At 38.8% G+C, this 19,908-nt stretch overlaps 1 protein-coding gene across 2 annotated transcripts in view; it reads left to right on the forward strand.

The window, feature by feature from the left end:
- The window catches only part of ME1 (malic enzyme 1), a 150,680-nt gene extending 132,525 nt beyond the window's left edge, over positions 1-18,155 (forward strand). For both annotated transcript variants that reach the window (XM_014877783.2, XM_088162101.1), the window contains exons 10-14: positions 7,014-7,119; positions 8,935-9,077; positions 11,111-11,284; positions 15,884-15,982; positions 17,800-18,155. In XM_014877783.2, the coding sequence (XP_014733269.1) occupies positions 7,014-7,119; positions 8,935-9,077; positions 11,111-11,284; positions 15,884-15,982; positions 17,800-17,958 (681 nt within the window). In that variant the 3' untranslated portion in view covers positions 17,959-18,155. The remainder of the gene's footprint in view (positions 1-7,013; positions 7,120-8,934; positions 9,078-11,110; positions 11,285-15,883; positions 15,983-17,799) is intronic.
- Positions 18,156-19,908: the final 1,753 nt, after the last annotated feature.

Below are 19,908 nucleotides of genomic sequence, written 5' to 3' on the forward strand. Positions count from 1 at the left end.
GTCCTCAAAATGTTTTGTTTTTTTCACACAATTGGCAACGACCTGTTTATTAGTTGTGTGCCCAAGTTGCCTTGGTTTGGTTTTTAATGTATTTTCTTCACCTTTAGGTGTTAGATGTTGGGCCTGATCAGGAGGCATTGTCACTTTATAATTAGAGTCTCAGTATGGGGTTTTGAGAGGGCTGACACGTCTCTGCTTTTTGGTTCCTAAATGAGGTGGCACAGGAGTTCCTATCACCTGCAGGCCTTTGGACTTCAGTCAACCCCTGCCCAGTGATTCCATATCCATACCTCCACCTTTTTTGTTTTGCATTTTGTGACTTGTACCTGATGCAGTCCTGGAGTTCTGGCTGGGGGGAGCCTGGCCTGTCCCCTCCCAGCCCGTTCTCTGTGTCCCTCCCATGCCATCCCTTTCATGATTCTGGGGCCTCCCAATGGAGGTCTCTCTGTAGTCCCTGCCTAGAGCTCTCAACAACCTTTAGACCATGGATTAATTTTTGATGAAACAGATAAAAAAGCCATGTAGAGACCTCCTTCAAAAGGGAGGTTCTTCACCACCTTCTCCCATGACTCTTAACACCCCCCCTTTTTATTTTCACAATTGCTTTTTTGTTTGTTTTTCTCTTAACTCTGCAATAGGGAATTCACAGAAAAAAATGCAAGAAAAACCAAAACATTTGCAGTTGGAAATACTCAGCTTACGAATGGACTGCTTTGCTCCCTGGTCTGCAGTTCTCATGTCTTTTGTGGTTCTCATGTCTTCAGTATTTAAGAACCTCAAATTATTTTATTAATTTATCTGTGTACTGATCTCTGAGCTCTTGTTTAAATAAGCCACAGTTGACACAGTGAAATGGAGGCAAGTGTTTATATAAATAGATTTGTACCTCCCTGGTTGTGGGACGGGACGAGTGCCAGCACTGCCTCGAATGTGGGACAGTGCAGTGGTCAGGGTGCTGTGCCTGATCCACAGCTGCCTCCCAGCTGATGGGAAGAGCAGTTCTTGGAGAGCTTCCAGCCCTGCCTCTGTGTGCCTTGCTGGCTCAGAGCTGCTCTGCTCTTCAGCTTCGTGGGGCAGCCCCAGCAGAACCAGCTCAAACAGACCATGGATTAGGCTGCACATTGGTGGTGTTTGTAAGGTTTGCCTCCCATTTTCTAATTTCCCATATAGATGTCTGCTGTGCAGTCTGGTCTCCTGTTTTTACAGCTGTTTTCTATGAAAATTCTCAGGGTTTTATTGATGGGTCATTTTTGTTTGTTATCTGAGTCTCAATTTGACTATAATGTGATGATAAGAGTAGCTTTCTGAGAAAACTGTGATGTACATTGGCTTGAAACCTGATCCCTGTAGATCAGACCCTTAAACTAAAACTTTTAGAACGCTCCCTGAAACTGCTCCCTATGAACTGCTTTCACTTCAAATCCAAAATACAAGCAATGTTAATAGAACTATTAACTACTGAGTCCTGTTACTTTCCTTTACTGCTTGAATTGAAAGGTCCAGGTGTTCATGTGACTGTGTTTTGTAATAATAAAATCAATGACGCTGACCATTAAGGAATAGAGACATTTTAGGATTGCCAACATCTTTCATACATAATGTCACAATCAGAGAATGCTGCTATTGTTTCTTTATCTCTGTGCTTCATCTGCTGATTTAACAGAGTCCACCTCTGTAATTCATTTGCTGATAAAGAATTTAGTTCATATTACTTTCCATCTAAGATACCACGGTGACTTCTAATATATCTGTTTTCAGACTGCTTTGTTCTCGTTTGTTCAAATCCAAAATAACCCAAGGGTTTCTTGGTACAGAGAATAGGTGATATTTAGATAAATAGATGAATTGGTGATAGAGGCAATACTTTTCCACTAAAAAGTAATTTCTGGCATTTTCATTTTGATTCTTTGACTTAAAGATTATTAATCTTTTTGAGTGTCATTAATATTCTCAACCTTCAGTATTCTAGTGAAAATATATTGTATGGTTTATTCAGGAACTTAATTATCCATTAAAGATACTATGATTTTCTTTGTGGTACATTAATTTTTAGTAGTTTTTTGGTTGGCTTTTTTTATTTTCTGGGGGTCTTTTTGTTTGGTTGGTTTGTTGTTTTTTTTTCAATTCAAGAAAACTTATTATAATGCCCGCAGAAAATTACTTATTCTGTAAAAGATCAGAAAAACGTATAAGATTATATAGCATTTCTAATTATAAGGAAATAATATTTGTGGTTTTTTATTTCTTTCTTGGGATGATGAATACATTTGGGAAGTAAAAGCAAGAAGAATATATAGCCTCTTTTTCTCACTTTGCCTTCCTCTTTCTATTGAAAGAGTTTGTGAGTTTGTGTCCTCCCCTCTAAATAGCTGCACAGTTATCACATTAAATGTCTTGGTTCATCTGTGGATTTCAGTGTGAAAGACTTTCTATTTGGATTTGGGCAGTGTCCCTAGATGCAGGAGAGAGGCATATATATCTGTATGTACATCTGCATATGCTATACATGATAGAAAACATAATATGCCTTAAGACAGCTGATGCCTGGCCTAGAGGAGTCTTCCTACAGCTATTTGAACAACAGTGCAATAACATCCTTTGATAGGAGCTCCTGGAAAAAATCTCTCCAAAAAATCTATCCCCTGTGCTTCAGTGAAACAATGAGACTGCAGAGTTTTGGTGGACTCCAAAGGTCTTTAAACTGCTCTTTTTTCTGAGCCCCTTTCCATTGACTGAATGAATTTTTAATGATGCTGAAAGAGCAAGACAGTGGACTTTGAAGACATATCTGAATGTGACTGAAGATGATGTTTCTACTTAAGACTCAGAGCTTCGTAAACAGAACTTCAGAGCTCATTTAAATTCTTCAAAGTATTGTGTATTTTACATTTTTCTTTTTCCTATTAGTAGAAGAAAGGAAATGCCAGTAAGCTCTGTACCGTGTTAGTATTTTAGGATTATGGTGATGCAGGCAGACCAGAGCAATTTCTGATTTATGCTGCTTTGTGTTCATCCTTTACTGCTCATTTCCCAGCAGCCACAGCACAAAAGCTGGCTAAGCCAGAGCTGGAAATGGAAATGTCAGAAGACGTGCTCTGTGCTTCTGGAAGATGTTTTAGTCAGAGCAGCTCAGCACTGACAGGTCCAGCCACTTCACATGTCTCCAGTGTCAGGAAGGAGACAAGACAGCAAACCACACAAATCCAGAATTGAGACTTCTGCATTTTGGCTTCATCCTCTTCTTTCTGCTGGCTGACAAAAACTCTGTGATTTTTTATTCCAGCTATAGGCATTCAGGGATGAATGTCTGGAAGCATGTACTAAATGGACTGGCAACCCCTTATCTTAAGGAAGATACACAAATCTGATTTGTTTCTTCCTTCCTTCAAACCCTTCCTTGCCCTCTTGGCAGGGCACAGAGGAAAGCTAGTCATGCTCTTGCTGCTGCCTTTCGACTTGGTGGAGATCAGAACTTAAGAATCCATGAGTTTGTGGAGAAAAAAATAACTGTCTAAAGGACTGGCCTCTAAACTGCTGAAGTTTTGTAATCAAATCAACTGGCTGGTCTTGAAATCTTGGATGTAGAGCTTAGGGAGGTGTTATGTATCTCCTTTGGGATCACTGATGGAACAATTAAAATACGTTTCTGACACCTCTCCTATGAGGAAAGGCTGAGACAGTTGAGATTGTTCAGCCTGGAGAACAGAAGGCCCCAGGAGACCATCTGTCAGCCTTCCAGTATCTAAAGGAAAAGCTGGAGAGGGACTTTTTACAAGGTCATGGAATGACAGGACAAGGGATTTCATCTTTAAATTGAAAGACAGTCAATTCAGATTAGAAATTAGGAAGAAATCTTTTTACAATGAAGGTGGTGAACACACTGGAACAGGTTGCCCAGAGAAGCTATGGATGCCCCATCCCTGGAAGTGTTCAAGGCCAAGTTGGATGGGGCTCTGAGCAACCTGGTCTAGTGTAAGGTATCTGTGCCAATGGCAGGCTGGGTGGAAGGAGATGATCTTTAAGGTCTCTGCCAACCCAAACCATTCTATGATTCTAATTTATCTTAAAAAAAAACCCCAAAAACTAAAATATATATATAATATTAAAAAAAAAAAAACCAAAAATAAAAAAAAAAAGGTATAATTTCTTTTATAAGCATTTTCCAAGCAAAAATCTCTAAGCACATAGCTGTTGTTATTTTTGCTAAGCCGCATAATTTAATATTTCACTCTTAAGTTAATATGCTAGAAAAATATTTACTTGGAGACATGATCCATGCTGACTAATGGGATCAAACTAATTCAGACCAAAGCTGAATAAATATGTAAATTTTAAATTGTATGAGTTTTGACTTCCATTAGGTTTTTTGTTTGTTTATTTTTTTTTTTAATGGTAGAGTATCATGTGTGGAATTAAGAGCAGATAGAAATCAGGGTAAGGCAGAAGTGAATCTGACCTGAGCTGACCCATCTGGCTAGCACTAGTCTCACTACCTAGCAGCCTGAAAAACGTTGCAGTGGATCACACTGGTTGAGTATTCCTTTGTAGCCAATTAAATGAGACGTTGTCAATTGTCAGGGCTTTGAATCTCTGGTGTTAATCAGTGTTTTAATACCTACTCAAAAGCCAGTTGAGTGTAAATCACAAACTGTACAAGAAAGTCTGCTTCATGAAGGATTTTGGTTATTTGTTTTGACTGAAATTGAAAATGAAAGAATAGCAACATTTTTATCCACTAAGATGCCAGCCTGATCTCTTAGCTGTTACATACTGATGAAAAAAATCAAAGGTCACCTTTCCTGAGCAATCGACTGTCCAGATCTGCAGATTCTGGAGGGGCTCACAACTGCCAACCTGCCACAGCCTGAACAGTGAGCTGGTCACAGCCCTTGGAGGTGATTTTTTTCCCCTTGGTAGCCCAAGGCAGTGTCCTAGAGGTTGTGTTTTAAGGTCAGATGGAACACTGGCCTCCTCAGCAGCACCATGATGAGCCATTAAGGAACCATTCAAAGAAGCAGCCTGGGACTGGACAGTGGCCAGGGCACTCACTCCTGGCTCCTCAGCAAACCTGCCTCCAAGTGAGGCTCCACCAAATATTTCAACTCCAACCAATCAGCAGATTAGAATGAGAAGTGGCCTTTATTATGGTATTTTGAGTTAATCCTAGCAACAAGGTTTTGGTCTGGAAGATTTGGAAATGTTGAGGTTTCTTTTTCTTTGCTGACTAAAAAGAAAGCTTCGTATTTTTGCCTTGAAAACATTAAGGAAAATTCCTGCTTTAAAATGAGATGGGTATAAAGTGTGTGTGCAGACTGTGGGGACATCTACTGGGATGCTGGGAAATGACAGACTGCAAAATACATATGGTGGTGGAATGATTCAGGCATGAACATGCCAAAAATTATTAATACTGTGGCATTCCCTCAGGGCTGACAATTCCACACTTTATCCACAAAGGAAATCAGTATCCCTATCTCAGTGTTTCAGTGCTGATCACTCTAGGAGAACACTTAAGACCTGCATAAGCCCATCCAGACATAAAAATGTGTATAAAAGAGAGATCTGTGGAAATGCTCTGTAATCGTGGGTGAGCCAAAAGAAGCTGGCATGCTGTGGGGCAGAGCAGCTCAGTCAGCCCTGACCACATGACAGCTTCCTGTGGCACCCTTGGCATGGGAGCACTTTCCTTGCAGATGGAAATGAGGAACAGCCTCTTCTTCTGCCCAGCAGCTGTGGCCATGGCTGAGCCAGGACCAGCAGAGGAGCTTCAGTGATGGCACTGGCACGGCCACGTGCTGCCACACTGCACAATGGGCTCTGAAATGAAGCATCAGCTTTCTCAGTTTTGTTACAAAAACTAATCATGGCTTATGTCTGATGGTGTATGCCTAAATTGAGCCAAAAGTTTCAAGTTTGTAGAACTTTGGTAGAATTGTGGAATGAATTCTGTTTCAATACTTCAATGTAGCCTTAATAATCTTGCTAAAATTAAGGAAACTTTTATCAGTTGTAAAAGGTGTGGATGGGGAAACAATACATGTCTGCTTTGGCTATTTGGTCAAAACTACATTCAGCATTCAATTTTCCTTGTGTACTTCCCTATATAGCTGTTTAATCTGCATATTTCTCTCTGAAATTGTAAGATGTTTGAAGGGCTGGAACCATCTTCTAGATCTGTGTTTGAAAAGCATCTGCATTTTCTGCAGCCTGAGACTAAAACGAGGGGTGGAGGTGTGCTCATTTTAAACTCTTCGGCTGAAATTTTCAGATGTCTGTGTACAGACAAAGCTCTGCATGTTTAGACAACTAACAGAATTTTCACAAGCTCTGGCCCATTCTCACCCCTCACTCCCTGTTACACTGAGCTCACTTTGCAGCCCAAGTCAGTGCCAGTGATACTCTATAGCCCCCTCTGCATCTATCATATTCCCTTTGGAAACCTTGTTGGGCATCAGTGGGTGGAAATTGCCAGTAGAGATCAGGGTGAAAGTTTTTTCACAGCTGAGTCAATTTTGTTAATGCAGAAACGGTGCACCAGACATCTGGTTAGAATCATTTTTATTCCATACTTAATAAAAAATGACTTAAATATGAAAAATGTGAAGAAAAATGTGAAGAAAAATGTAGGCTCCACTATAGACTAAATACCCACACCTGTAGTCTCCACACTTTCAGACAAGAGCAAAGCTGAAAAAGCTAGGAGAAACTATTTTTATTTTGCTAAATTACAAATCTCATACAATTGCTCAAATAGATGTTAATACCATGGTGTTCCACAGCTATTTTCGATTTAAAGTACAATTACTGAATTTATTAACTGCTTAGACAAACAGATTAGTCTTAAATTATCCTAAGCATGTTAGCTGTGCACAGTGTAACTTTGTCTGATATGATAGATGCAAAAGTAGAAATGCAAATAGAATGTGTTAAACCAGATACTTTGTAAACTGATTATCCCAGGACATTAGGTTCCATTAAACTTAAATATATTTTTCTTGTTGTTCTGTACTCAGGGGCGTGCCTCATTAACACATGAGAAGCAGCGTTTTGCCCATGAACATCGTGAAATGAAAAATCTAGAAGATATTGTTAGAGATATAAAACCGTCCGTGCTAATAGGTAATTTCTTTGACTTTAAAGCAATGACCTTATTCTCTGTTGAAAAAAAAAATGGGGATGTGGCTTTGTCTGAAGAGAAGATCAAGTTCCACTGAATAGAGTTTACCTTTGTGTGTTTTCAGAAAACATGGGGTGCATAATGGACTCTATTAAGCAACTGAACAAATAGTAGCTATCCAAGCATGTAACACTGCTTTCATTCTGAGCCATCCATTTTACTGGGGAAAGAATCTGACTGGGTTTAAATATCTGAGGGAGGACCTTACTGCCTTCCTAAACACTTCTGGTGTAATGTGGAAGGTGCAATACAAATAACCTCAAACTTTGAGTGGGAAAATTGAGCTAAGCTCATGTAAAGCTATGCAAATATGAGGATGCTGTATCTGAGTCTTCCTTTTGCCCAAATTTAGCCAGCAGTCCTTTATGCAGACCAAAATGCTGATTTTTACAAAGACTGTTTCTTTTGTAAAAGCTGAAGGATTGTGATCTCAATAATGGATTGCTCAGCTCTCTGTAGTTCAGTTATTGTATTTCAGTGACAGTTTCAGGAATGAACTGCAAGTACTCTTGGTCTTTTTTTAAATAAGTAAGACTTGAAGATTAATCTATCTGGCTAGTAAAGTCATTCATCAGGTGCTAGAAAACTGAAATGCCACAGTGGTAATTATCCTACATTTTACCAGCTACATTTTTGACTATGCCCACACCACATGGTCCTTGTTCAGTAAAATGCACTTTTGCCAGTGGTCATCAGTGAGGTAAATAAAAATGTTTCTTTTCCTGTGGTACATGAAGATATGACTGGAAGAGGAGAGCAAGTGGTCCAGAGAATTTACTTAGTATACTACAAGGCTGAAAAAGCTAGAGGGATGGAAGAGTAGAATGAATGAATATTTATCCAGATAAAGGTGTGTGGATGCTTAGGGAAAATTTGCTTTCATGAAATATGGGCTTTACTGTGTATCATTTTTATGTACAAACCTAAGTGACTCTCCTTCAAGGCCACTTTCTCTTAGCAATTCTGTATAATGAAGTGTCTTCCATCAGAAACAGCAATAGAAACTAATACTGGAGGTTGGACTTGGCATCTCAAAAATCATCACACACCCTCCTCTTTGGTCGTGAATGGTCTGAGGTCCCAGATCTAAGTACTGGCTGCAAGTCTGCAATACAGCAGAGTGCAACCTCAGTTAGATGATTTCATCCTGCAAGAGTGGCATTCAGTTCCTGTGAATAGCATTTGTAAGTGTGGACAGTATAGGGAATAGAAAAGCATCTCTGGTGCAATGAAAAGGGATGTATTAAAAAAAAAAAAAGTTGCTATCAGGGAAGGCCTAGACTCAAGATTATTATTTGTCAGCTCAGCTCTTATGTAGAAGGCAGAGATTTTACTCATGCTGTCAGAAAAAATCGCAGTCTGACACACTGGATTTGGGAGAAACTATCCAGTCTGTTGCACAAAATTTTAGGACCCAGAGCTGCATCTATCTAGTCCATACTGGACCTAGCTGCAGGCTAGGTGATAACATTTTATCTTACACAAAGGGTCTGAGAAAAGGTTAAGGAGAAATTCACCAGATCATCCAGGAGTGAATAGGTTCTGCCTTATGCTAGGGATAATACTGAAGTTTCACTCTTGCAAAATCTTTTATACAAAACTTTGTTTCAACTACATGTTAGGAAAAAGGTTGAACTCCATTTTAAAGAGAGAGAGAGACAGAAAAAGGAGCTCTGTTCTTTTACAAGTGATATGCATGTCCTACCTTGAAGTAATTTAATTTGTCTGCTTATTATATGTGTGTTTTTCTCCTTTAGGAGTTGCTGCAATTGGTGGTGCTTTTACTACACAAATACTTCAGGATATGGCTGCTCTAAACAAACGTCCTATCATTTTTGCTCTCAGCAATCCCACTAGCAAAGCAGAATGCACTGCTGAGCAGTGCTACAAATACACAGAGGTAACCAAAGATTAATTTCTTTCCAGTATAAGTCATGAAAAATAAATATGAAATTAAATTTTAGAAGGGAGAACAGAGGGTGGAGTAGCAGGTACTAATGATGTCTTTGTACATAGATAAAATGAGTTAAACTAAGTAACAGATTTTTCCAGTTTTATCAAGACAATTTCACAAAATTCACTGCATACTTGCACTCTCATAAAAACATTTCACAGCTTTTATTGGCATAGGCAACATTCATAATCTTTATTGTAACCAAAGTATCAGTCACCATCAATCATTAAAGCATTGTCTCTTTTTGAACTGTACCATTTTGTGTAATATATACACACAGTGGCATGCTTTTAATTTGAGATTTCATAAATACTCTTTAGGGTAAGAATATATTTGAATACATGAAACAGAATCTTTAAAATCATTCTGTATTAAGAACTGGGGTAATTGACTCTTCTTACAAAGTTTTATGTTACATAAACATGGGTAAAAATTAAGAGAACTGTGCTTGCTCATTTATTAAAGAAGTACTGATAAAGACATTATCCTGTAATTCAGCCTAGAATTTAAAATGTATGTATACCTGACTGTATGTGTTTCATAGTGGATGTCTTTGGATTTCTTGTCAAATACAGGGCATTCTGAATGACAGTTTCTCAGTGTTTAAAAGACAAATTTAGCATGTCCATTCTCCACAGCACAGATATAATTACAGCACAGTGCAGGAGCCAGGGAAGCAACCTACATGATGGGCTGCTTATAGTGGGTAACCACATGTGGTAAACAGAGCAAAAGACACTCTGAAGTATTTGATCTGTCACCAAAACATATCATAAGCAGGCCAGGATTATAGTGCATGACTCCAAACAAAACAGAATATTCTTCTGAAGAGCTGAATAGCAACAGTGGCCTATTTTAAAATGCCCTGTAATGCATTTCAGGTTCCAGTTCTCTAAAACAGGCAGAGATATTTCTGATACAAAGTGTCTCTGAAGTATTTAACAGTGATATTTATCACTTTAGCAGGGTTAGCATAAATGAAGGCTGGCTTTTCTTCCTCACCTAAATTCACTGCTGAAATTTGAGGTTGCTCCCTTCCCAGAGAGGCAGGAGCCAGGGTGCCTTTGGACTGCAGACAGGGAGCCTGTGCAGTGCCACTGCCACATGAACTGCAACCTAAACTGAGTTAGAGGCAAATCTCTTGTCCTCAGGACAAGGGTTATAGTGTAACTTGTACCTATATAGCTGAATTCCCTTAATTCCCCCAAACAGGAATTCTCTACTGCCTACCTGCATCAGTCTGGGTATAATGCCTGGGCCCTACCAGCACAGTCCTACCTGGCATTACCCAAAAATCTGCTGGGAAACATTCTAATGGTTTATCAGTACTGGCAGGTGCCTGAGTTGGTGTCCTCACACCACTCAGTACATTACAGAGAGGGGACCCCCAAGGTCCTGGCAGAGGAGGCTCCACACTGACTTGTGCTGTTGCCTGCACCTCTGTTGAGCTGTGGCATGGGCTCAAGGGCCTGACGTGGGGGACTGGGAAGAAAAGAGAGCTCTGCCTGCCCACAGCTCCTCAGAAATCACCCCATCCAAAAGTGCAACATTTAGTTGCCTTTAGTGTCATTTTTTGGGTGCTTTGCTATTGGGGAAAAAAGTCCAGTAGCATCACCTGTTGCTACCATAGCACTATTGCCCACTTTGAGTTTTACAGCTCTATACTCCCCATGTACAGCTCCCATGGAGCTTCTTCTGGTATGGATGCACAAAGTGAATAATGACAATGGCTTCAGTTTTCCTCCTTCTAAATTGTACAGGGAGGATTAGACAGCCACAGAGAATCACCAGTGATCTCCAGGATCAGCATCCTGATGTTCTTGAGACATATTCATGCAAACAGCTCGAACACCCTCTCAGAAGAGATGCTAAATAGATGCAATGCAGCTTCCACTGTGGTGGATATTTGAAAGGATGTGAGAAATGTTTCAACAGCAATCTCTCCATTAATGTGCTTTCTTTTTCTTCTTACAATTTAGGGACGTGGAATTTTTGCCAGTGGAAGTCCTTTTGGTCCCGTCACTCTTCCAAGTGGAAAAACTCTCTATCCTGGACAGGGTAACAATTCCTATGTGTTCCCAGGAGTTGCCCTTGGTGTTATTTCATGTGGAATGAGACATATTGAAGAGAGTGTATTCCTCACGACTGCTGAGGTACTGTATTCAATAGTAATTCCTTAATTTAGTGACTTAGTATTAATGAGCAATTAAACAGGAAGAGCTAAACTTTAAAACAGGAAAAATACTGCTTTCTGTGTAAGGCCTTTATTTGCAAGGTTTATGTTCTTTATAAATTGTATTTGAACAAGTATTTTTAAATTTTTAAAAAGTTGACACTTGGCTTGGGGTCACCTGACATAAACTTTACTTTCTGTTGGGAAGGAAAAGTAAAGAAAGATTTCAGTACTGTGTTCCTGCAGGTAAATGCACAAAAGTACAGCTTGCATGCACAGACACATAGGTTTGATTTTAGATTGAAAATAATTTTTATTATTATTGATGTTAGTAGCTTTGAGGTGACTCGTGTGTGTGTGTGTTTTGCTTACAAAAAGTGTTTGAATTTAAATTAGAAAGCCCTGGGCAATGCATGTTGGTCTGACCATGTCCATGCAAAGTAACTGAAAGCCTGATACTTCGGAGTTTTTTGAAGGGTGTGGAAATAAGGAAGAAGGCTACCCTCAGTTTACCACATTAACTCCAACTGACCCAGGCTCACTTCAGGGAAAATTTCTGCCCAGTCCAGTTCATACCAGTTACAATCCACAGCATTTCATCAAAGTGCAGTATCCTGCTCTTCTAAGAGGCTGTATAAGCACACTTGGGAATACATGCACCAAGGAGGCCTCCAAGGAATAAATTGGAACATGAGAATTATGAAACAATAAAAAAAAGAAGGAAAAAAAGCTTCACCAATTAGCAGATGTGTGAATGCATTATTCAGCTCCTGCAGCTTCTCTAAGGAATATTTCATTCCAGATTCTTGCTCCTTCTGTGCTATTCATGGTTTAAAGGGAACAAAGTGGTCCTTGACTATCACTCAAGGGCAACTGATAGGGAGTGTGATCCTATGACAAGCAGTATGTCATACAAAGCTTTCTTAAGGGGTGGGCACTTGCATGCTGTCCTTGTTGGACTTTCAAAGGATTTTTAAGGTGCATGCTATGGCATCTTTAATGCTAACACCCTGCCCTCTTTAAGAAAGACATTTACAATATCTATCTTTAAAATTAGTAAAAAGCCCAGCCTGTTTCCACTGGCTTTAACCATCATAGAAGGGCAATGATCCATCTCTTAAGCCTTTGGATAATTATATCTTCCCTTTAAATCCTCCCCTGTAATTTCAGTTGGATATGGTGATCCTCACTTCCTTTCTAAACTGCTGTGTTAGATTTGCCTTACTTTGTTGTAGAAGTTGCTTCATTTTGGTTTGTGTGAAATGGTTCCTATACAGTGAGAGCTGATGAGGACAAAAGGTGGCACATGTGTGGACTGAACTGTGTTTCATGTGACAGTCTATGAAGTTAGAAGAAAATCAGTTCTGAACAAAGAAATGTAATAGGAAAATAAAATAATATCAGAAATTGTGAGGAAGCTTTTGAATTCCCACTTGAGGTAGAGGTTCTTTCCTGACTCTTTGGTACAGGTTTTGCTATACAGTTACCTTCCCCTAGTAAAATCTCTAGAAAAGTTTGACATATAAAAATGTGGTTTTTGCCTTGCATAGAAAGTTCTGTTGGTGGCAGGATCCCTGGGTAGCTGCTCCCAGCTCAGGGCTTTCACATCTGGTCTCCTTAGGTGTGAGAGGCTGTGGGGCTTGGATGTGCTGAGCTGATGGGTGTCAGGAGTCTGCCAGAAGAGGTGTCAGGGATGTGAAGGCTGGCAGGGCTGTGTAGGCCCTTAGCTGAATAATTATACTGCAAAGCAAAAGTAAAAGTGCTCTTTCTCTTTTCTTGTTTTTTTTTTAATGGAAGGATAAAATTAGAATAGTTTCATCGGGGTTTTAGAATAATTCTTACTATTCCTCATTTGAAATGGAAGCATCCAAGATGCTGCAAAATTTAGAGAACCAAACCCATATATTTTGGGTAGAGGGACCTTCTTAGATTGCCAAGGTAGCTTACCTGAAAAAAAGAAATTATAAAAAGTAAGCAGCCCAAGCTGCATGCCTGCACCTCCTGCTTCTTGCTTTGCCACATCTCCAATTAAATGTGATTGAAGTCACAAATAAGTAGTTATTGTAACTAGAACAGATTTTGCTTTCAATGCTCTTTTCTTCCTGCCAAGTAAAATAGAGTGTAACTTTGGCTTTGGATGGTAAATCTAAGGTACTGTAAGCTGTAATACCTCTTGACTGCAGGCAGTTGTTCTGTGATGACAAGGGATGTTGCCTATTCTTTTAGGTCCTACCAAACACAACAAAAGAGACAGAGATTATGAACTAATGAAATAACCTTGCATGTGTGACCTGATGTTTAGTTCAGAAATAATCCTACAAAATCTTCTCATTATGGAGGGTATGTTCTCCAAAAATCAAGATGCCCTCACTTGCTTTATGCGATTTTTTTTGGTTGCCTTTCATTTAGGTTTCTGCAATAATGCTTTGCTAATTTTTCTATTAAAATTGTGAATTCATTAATATTTAAAACATTAAAATAGCCATGCTGGGTTGGACTTAGGGTCCAAGCAGCTTGGTATCTTCCTCTAAAAGCAATTGCTAACAGAAGCAGGGGAAAAGAGGATAAATAAGAGAAATACAGAGAGATCCTTCTGCTGAAATGGCTTCTCAGATTCTGGCAACATTTACTGTATGACCTTGCTGTGTTGGATGTTTTATCCCTGTATGGATTTTTCTTTCAAAAATTAGCTTAGTGGCTTTTAAAATATGTTTATACATTTTGAACATCTTTTGGCAATTAGTGTCACAATTTAATTATGAGTCCTGTGGAAAAAGAAACTCATAATTTTCTGCTGGTTTATTTCCCTACAGTGCCATAAGAAATGTTTGCCTTCAGTTTTCGTTTGCATTTCCTTTCAGTCTTCTCTTTTTCTCACAAGTCTATTTTACTATTTTTTGCCCCTTGATAAAAAAAAAAAATAGATCATCTATTTTATTCTCTATACTCTCTCATGATTCTACCCCATTCTTGTTTGAAATATGTGGAGGAAAACCACACCCTGCTCAAAGTGGTGTTACATTCTGGATTTATACATTGGCACAATTAATGTTTTCTATGACACCTCTTATTTTCTCAGTAATCCCAAATGTTGATTCATCATTTTTTCCGTGCCACTGATCTGATGTTCTCAAGGAGTGTTTTTCAAACACCACATGAAGAGGGTGTTGCTCTCTTCAGAAATGCTTGGGTTTGTGTTTTTGCATAGTTTTCAGTGCTGTTACAGGAGTATGTCTAAAAGAGCAGCATAGCATCTCTACACTTGATCTTGCTACCTCTCCCACTTTGAACACCCAAATATTTTGTGGCTTGCCTTCTATCAAAAACAGAATCACAAAAGAGGAGTACTCCACTCCTGAACCCTTTAATTTTCAGTGATGCATTGCAGTAAGAGCAACTTGCTGTTGATTTCTTCAGTTTTCATCTTTCCTGCAGAGCCCTCTTAAGCTGTTAACATCAGGGACCTCATGTAAGTGCCTCCTTACATTCAGATGCACATCAAAGGGCTGTGTATCATTTTGAAATAACCTGGATGATGATATGGAGAGCAGTAACTGGATTTTACATTCTCTTAGCTCCCCCTAGAGGGTTTTTGGCTGCTGTGTTTCTCAAGATCAGGTTTAAATGTAAACAAATTACTTTTTCTTCACTTATTATACTCGAGCCTATTGCTCTTGTCAGCATTTTAACTCTGAATGGAAAAACTTAGGACAGCTACCAACATTCTAGTTAGACTGCACAAGAGAACATCGAGTTCTTTTGAACCTGGAGCTCCTTTAGTTCAAACTGTTTACCTATTTCTGCTGGAAGGGATGCACCCAGACACCTGTTCTGATGCAGTCCTAGATGTTTACAAGCATATGTACAGGGTCCTATTACCCACATGTGGCAGGAACTGTAGGAAGTTTGTGCTTTGTTTCAAGTATTTTCCTAAAATATTCCCTCAAAAATGCACTTCTTGCTTTCTCTTAGGGCTTTGTTATCAGTTGCAAGTCTCAGTGTTTCTTGGACTTTCCTGGTGTTTTCAGAACTTCTTGGTGGCTTCACCAGATGTTATTCAGAGCAGTTTTCCTTCTATCAACATCTGGATCACTCTGAAAGTGATCCCAAAGTCTCCAAAACACCAACAAATTGTAGCTAATGATAGCTGAAATACCAACTGCCAGTAATTTCATTCAGAGCATTTTACCCTTAAGGGTTTCAGTTCTGTTCCCTGCACGGGTTAATGTGACAACTGTCAGAATGACATGTGCTTCTTTATATTTTAGAACTCTTTGACCCAACTGCAATTTTTGACTGGAATTTATATCTCACAATCAACTATTTGCTAGTTTAGTGTGTGTCATGGACTTACTCAAGTAACTTATTGTCTGAGTGAGAAAAAGGCCTAACTCCCTACATTTCTAATCTTGTGTATCTTCTCCTAATCACAAAGGTGGTTCTGAAAAATGCTGTCTAGGTGGATTAAGCAGTATCTGTGTGATTTGCCAAAGCAGAAACATTTCTTTGCTAAAGACAGTATAACTGTCTAATCAAGCTACAGCTGCATCTGCATGTCAAGTTATTTGTGTTATTTCAGGTTATAGCACAGCAAGTTACAGAAGAGAATTTACAGGAAGGTCGCCTCTACCCTCCATTAGTCACCATTCAAGATGTGTCACTGAAAATTGCTGTGAGGGTAAGTCATTTCAGCCTTTTGTGACTCTTTGTCTTCCCACCAGCTCTATGTAGTTTCATTTCATCACCAAACACACCTTCACACAAGTTGGTTTACCTGTAGCAATTTCAAAATTAAATTTTAAATTCATAAATGAAAAGACAACCCAAATCCAAGGAGAGCTGTGGAACGACAGTAAGTGTGTATGTCTGTAGAGCACAGACTCTGCTGTCCACCACAGTCATGCCAGCTGCACAGCCGAAGGGCTTTTGGCTCTTCATGGTTATCAGTTTCAACTTGTTGCTTGTCTTCTGTAACCTTTTTCTACAATTACTGTTTTCTCACTTTGTCACCTGACTGTGAGTAATTCCACTTCATATGCTTTTGAAAGAATAAAAAGGAGCCCTCACACTTGAAACAGTTTCCATAGCTTCACTCATTCTGTATATTTAAGAAAAGAAAAGTCCTTCTCAAAGTTCATGTCTTCTTAGGCAAGTAGTAACTTTGTTCTGTAGATGGGAAAATGTTACTTAAATTCCTCAGGCGAAATCAAACTGGCTCTGTGTTTGGCAGAAACAGTGATAGAAATTCCTCCTCTATTTGTGCATGTTAGAGAAAACACAAAAGAACGAAAATGTTACCAAATGATTCTTTCTGCCTGTTCTCTGTTGAAACTTTATTCCTGCAAATACTTATTCTGGCTCATACAACCCAACCCGAGAGGTTTAGCAATGGCCTCTGCCTTTTCCAGGAGAGGAACACTATCAAAATATTTTGGAATACCAAGCATTGGGTATGAATTCAGATCTTATTCAGCCATGATAATTATGTGCACAGACCTGAATATATCCCTACATAAACACCCAAAGTGCTTCTCATTCAAATTGAGCTGGGATTCAGATTAATCATAGAAAAGAAGTCTTAATAAGGGGGCTCGAGATATCAGCTTCTCACCAAACTAGAACATTTATGTTTTAAAGAGAGCTAAGGTAAACAGAAAGAAAAACATCTCCCTTTTATTCAAAGGAGGAGCATTGGAGTGTTTGCCAAATAGTTTCAAGCAGATCTTTTCACAGTGCTGCTGCATAAAATCTGTTTGCCAGACTTCCTTTGTTTCATAGATGAATGACCAGTTTGAAGATACTTGTTTCTCAAATAGGTGATCTTCAGATGTGAGAGGCTACTTTGATGTGTTGAGAGAGCTCCAAACCCTTCTAAATTTAATTTTTGTTGCAACTGTATTTGTGATGCATAATTGATTCACTTAGGTATGGTCTGGGTGAGGAAAGAGTGAGCAAATATTTGTATTTCCCCCAGCCATCCTGTACACTGTAGGACTATTTTTTCCCATGAGTTTACTATTTTTGAAGTATATTACCAAACTATGGCAAATACTAAACTCCTAATATGCAAAGAACATGGAAGCTTTGAACAAATCACGCTTTTCTTACAGTGCTTAGGGAAGATGGTAAACCAGGATAAAGTGATGAGAGAAAAGCAGGAATTGTATCTCAGTGCTTGGGGCTTGTGTAATATTTGATCCACCCCTGCACAGTAAAAGCTAAGACACGACTGTGCAAAGAGGAGCACTGTATCTGTAACAGTCTGAACATGCAATCCTGTTCAAAAGTTGCCCAAGTCGGACCCACTTAAACCCAATCCTGTTGCAGTCTTATTCACAGGGTACTAACCTGGATCCAGTGTGAACACAGGTGGCTGTCAGCACCAGTGAGGGTGAAGTCCAATCTTGGTTTTGAACTAAGTTCCACTTTTAAATGCTGTTGGGTGTACTCAGATAGTTCATCAGCAATAATTAGGATTTTAATGCATCTTTCCAGATCGCAGAAGAAGCCTACAGGAATAACACTGCCTCCACCTATCCTCAGCCCAAGGACCTTGAAGCCTTCATCCGCTCTCAGGTGTACAGTACTGATTACAACAGCTTTGTGGCTGACTCCTACACCTGGCCTGAAGAGGCCATGAAAGTGAAACTGTAAATATTTAATGAAGAATGAACAAATCAGCTGCAGTTAAAAAGCATTAAAATATTAAGGTTGTTTCTGCCTAGGAAGCCTAAGAATAGCTAATTTTTTAAGATGCAGAAAACTTTTTCTAATTCATGGTAGTTGGTTAGAAACTCTCATCAAGAAATCGTCAATTATACATCAGAAAATAAAAATTAATCTGAGAAATATATTTGTGTTTGGTTATTTTGATTGTTATTTTAACTGAGATCTCCTACACTACAGTTTGATGGATCTTTTTGAAAAAAAATGGTTGTATCTTGACTCAAGAGTTTTGTCACAAACATCAATGGGATGATAAGCAGATAAATGGGCACTTAAAAATACATTTTATATTTTATCCATTACAATCACAGTGCAATTTACATAATTTGTGAACCTACTATTGAAAAAAAACCCCAAACTTTAAACAATCATAAGGTTAGAATATTTTATTCCAGAGAAAATCCTTACTGGTCACTCTTGTGTGGAATTACGAAATGAAAATTTTCTAAAAGAATCAGATCTGCAGAACCTTTTGTTCACATCTAATTAGAGCATTTTAACATTACTAAAAATAACATTTAACAATACTAACATTTAACATTAGCTAAGGTAATGTCCTGTATAAGATCAAGGATTTCACTCCCCCCACCAGATAACCACTGTTCTGATCCATTGCAAATGTTTGGCCTAATTTCTTGAACTCCATGTTCTTGACAAAAAGGGAGTATCAAAATGCCAGGAATAGACTTGGAGGAATTATTAGTTGTTAAACAATTACCACTCCAAGAAAAATGTAATATATTTTCTGGATGGCTCTGGAAACAAAGGTTACTTATTTTTTCTACTATCTGTTTTTGTCTAATCTTTACCAGAGAGATTATCTCAAGAAAACCAAATATTAATTTTATTTGTCTAGCCCCGCAGCTCTGTCACAGCTGCAGATTACAGGTCCCAAATTCAGAAAGAGAGGTACTTTCTCCCTCACTGCCTAATGAGAATGTGTCAACATTTTTGCCTCACTGGGCTTTTGCCAGAAGTTCTGATCACACAAACAGTACACTTACCACAGTGAAGGAAAAGACATCAATCATATTCTGAGCAACTACAAACACTCTGCATTTCAATGCCATCCTCTGCATTTCAATATATTGCTATTGTGAGAAAGGTATTAAGACACTTCCCTGTACTTAATTTGAAATAAAATGTTATTTATGTTGTCATCAGCTGAGTGTGCTGAAACACAGTCTTTGCACAGCAGCTGTTGAGTGCCTGGGTGTTGGAATCCATCAGCCAGACCTCTGCAGCTCAGCAGTGAGTCTGCTTTTATTGCTTGGTACCCATTTTCATATTAAGGCACTCAGGCACAGAATGGGAGGTGGTGGGCTGGGGGTCCTGAAGGCACAGCTGCTGGGGACTTTTCAGCAGTGTTCTTCAACTACATATTATACTGCTGATCTTTAAATACGATCCTGCATTACAAACTGGAACACTCACTATCCACATCCACAGCAGGAAAATGCTGCCCCGTGAACAATTAACAGCACTGCCTCTTACAAGCTGCTGGAAAATTCTCCCCATACTAATTTGACATAGAGAGGATTCTTCAAGTTATTTGTATTTTTATGCAATATTAAATATATATATATATATATATATATATAGGGATTTTTTCCTATTTTCTGTATTTTACGTGTATTTCCTTATGTAATGTAGGGGGGAAACTTAAAGTTTTTCTTATCAGACCCATTTTCATTTCCAAGGTGTTTGGCCTAACAGCCACATAAAACACATAAAATACCATGAACTGAACAGATGAAAAATTGTTATTAACATAACCAGAGAGACACTTTGCTGCATGACATCCTTGTCTCTAAATTGAAGAGAGGTGGATTTGATTATAACATGGATTTTTATAACCATCCACCCACTCGGTGGGTT

Source organism: Sturnus vulgaris, chromosome 3, assembly GCF_052056855.1.
Source record: "Sturnus vulgaris isolate bStuVul1 chromosome 3, bStuVul1.hap1, whole genome shotgun sequence".
NCBI lineage: Eukaryota > Metazoa > Chordata > Aves > Passeriformes > Sturnidae > Sturnus > Sturnus vulgaris.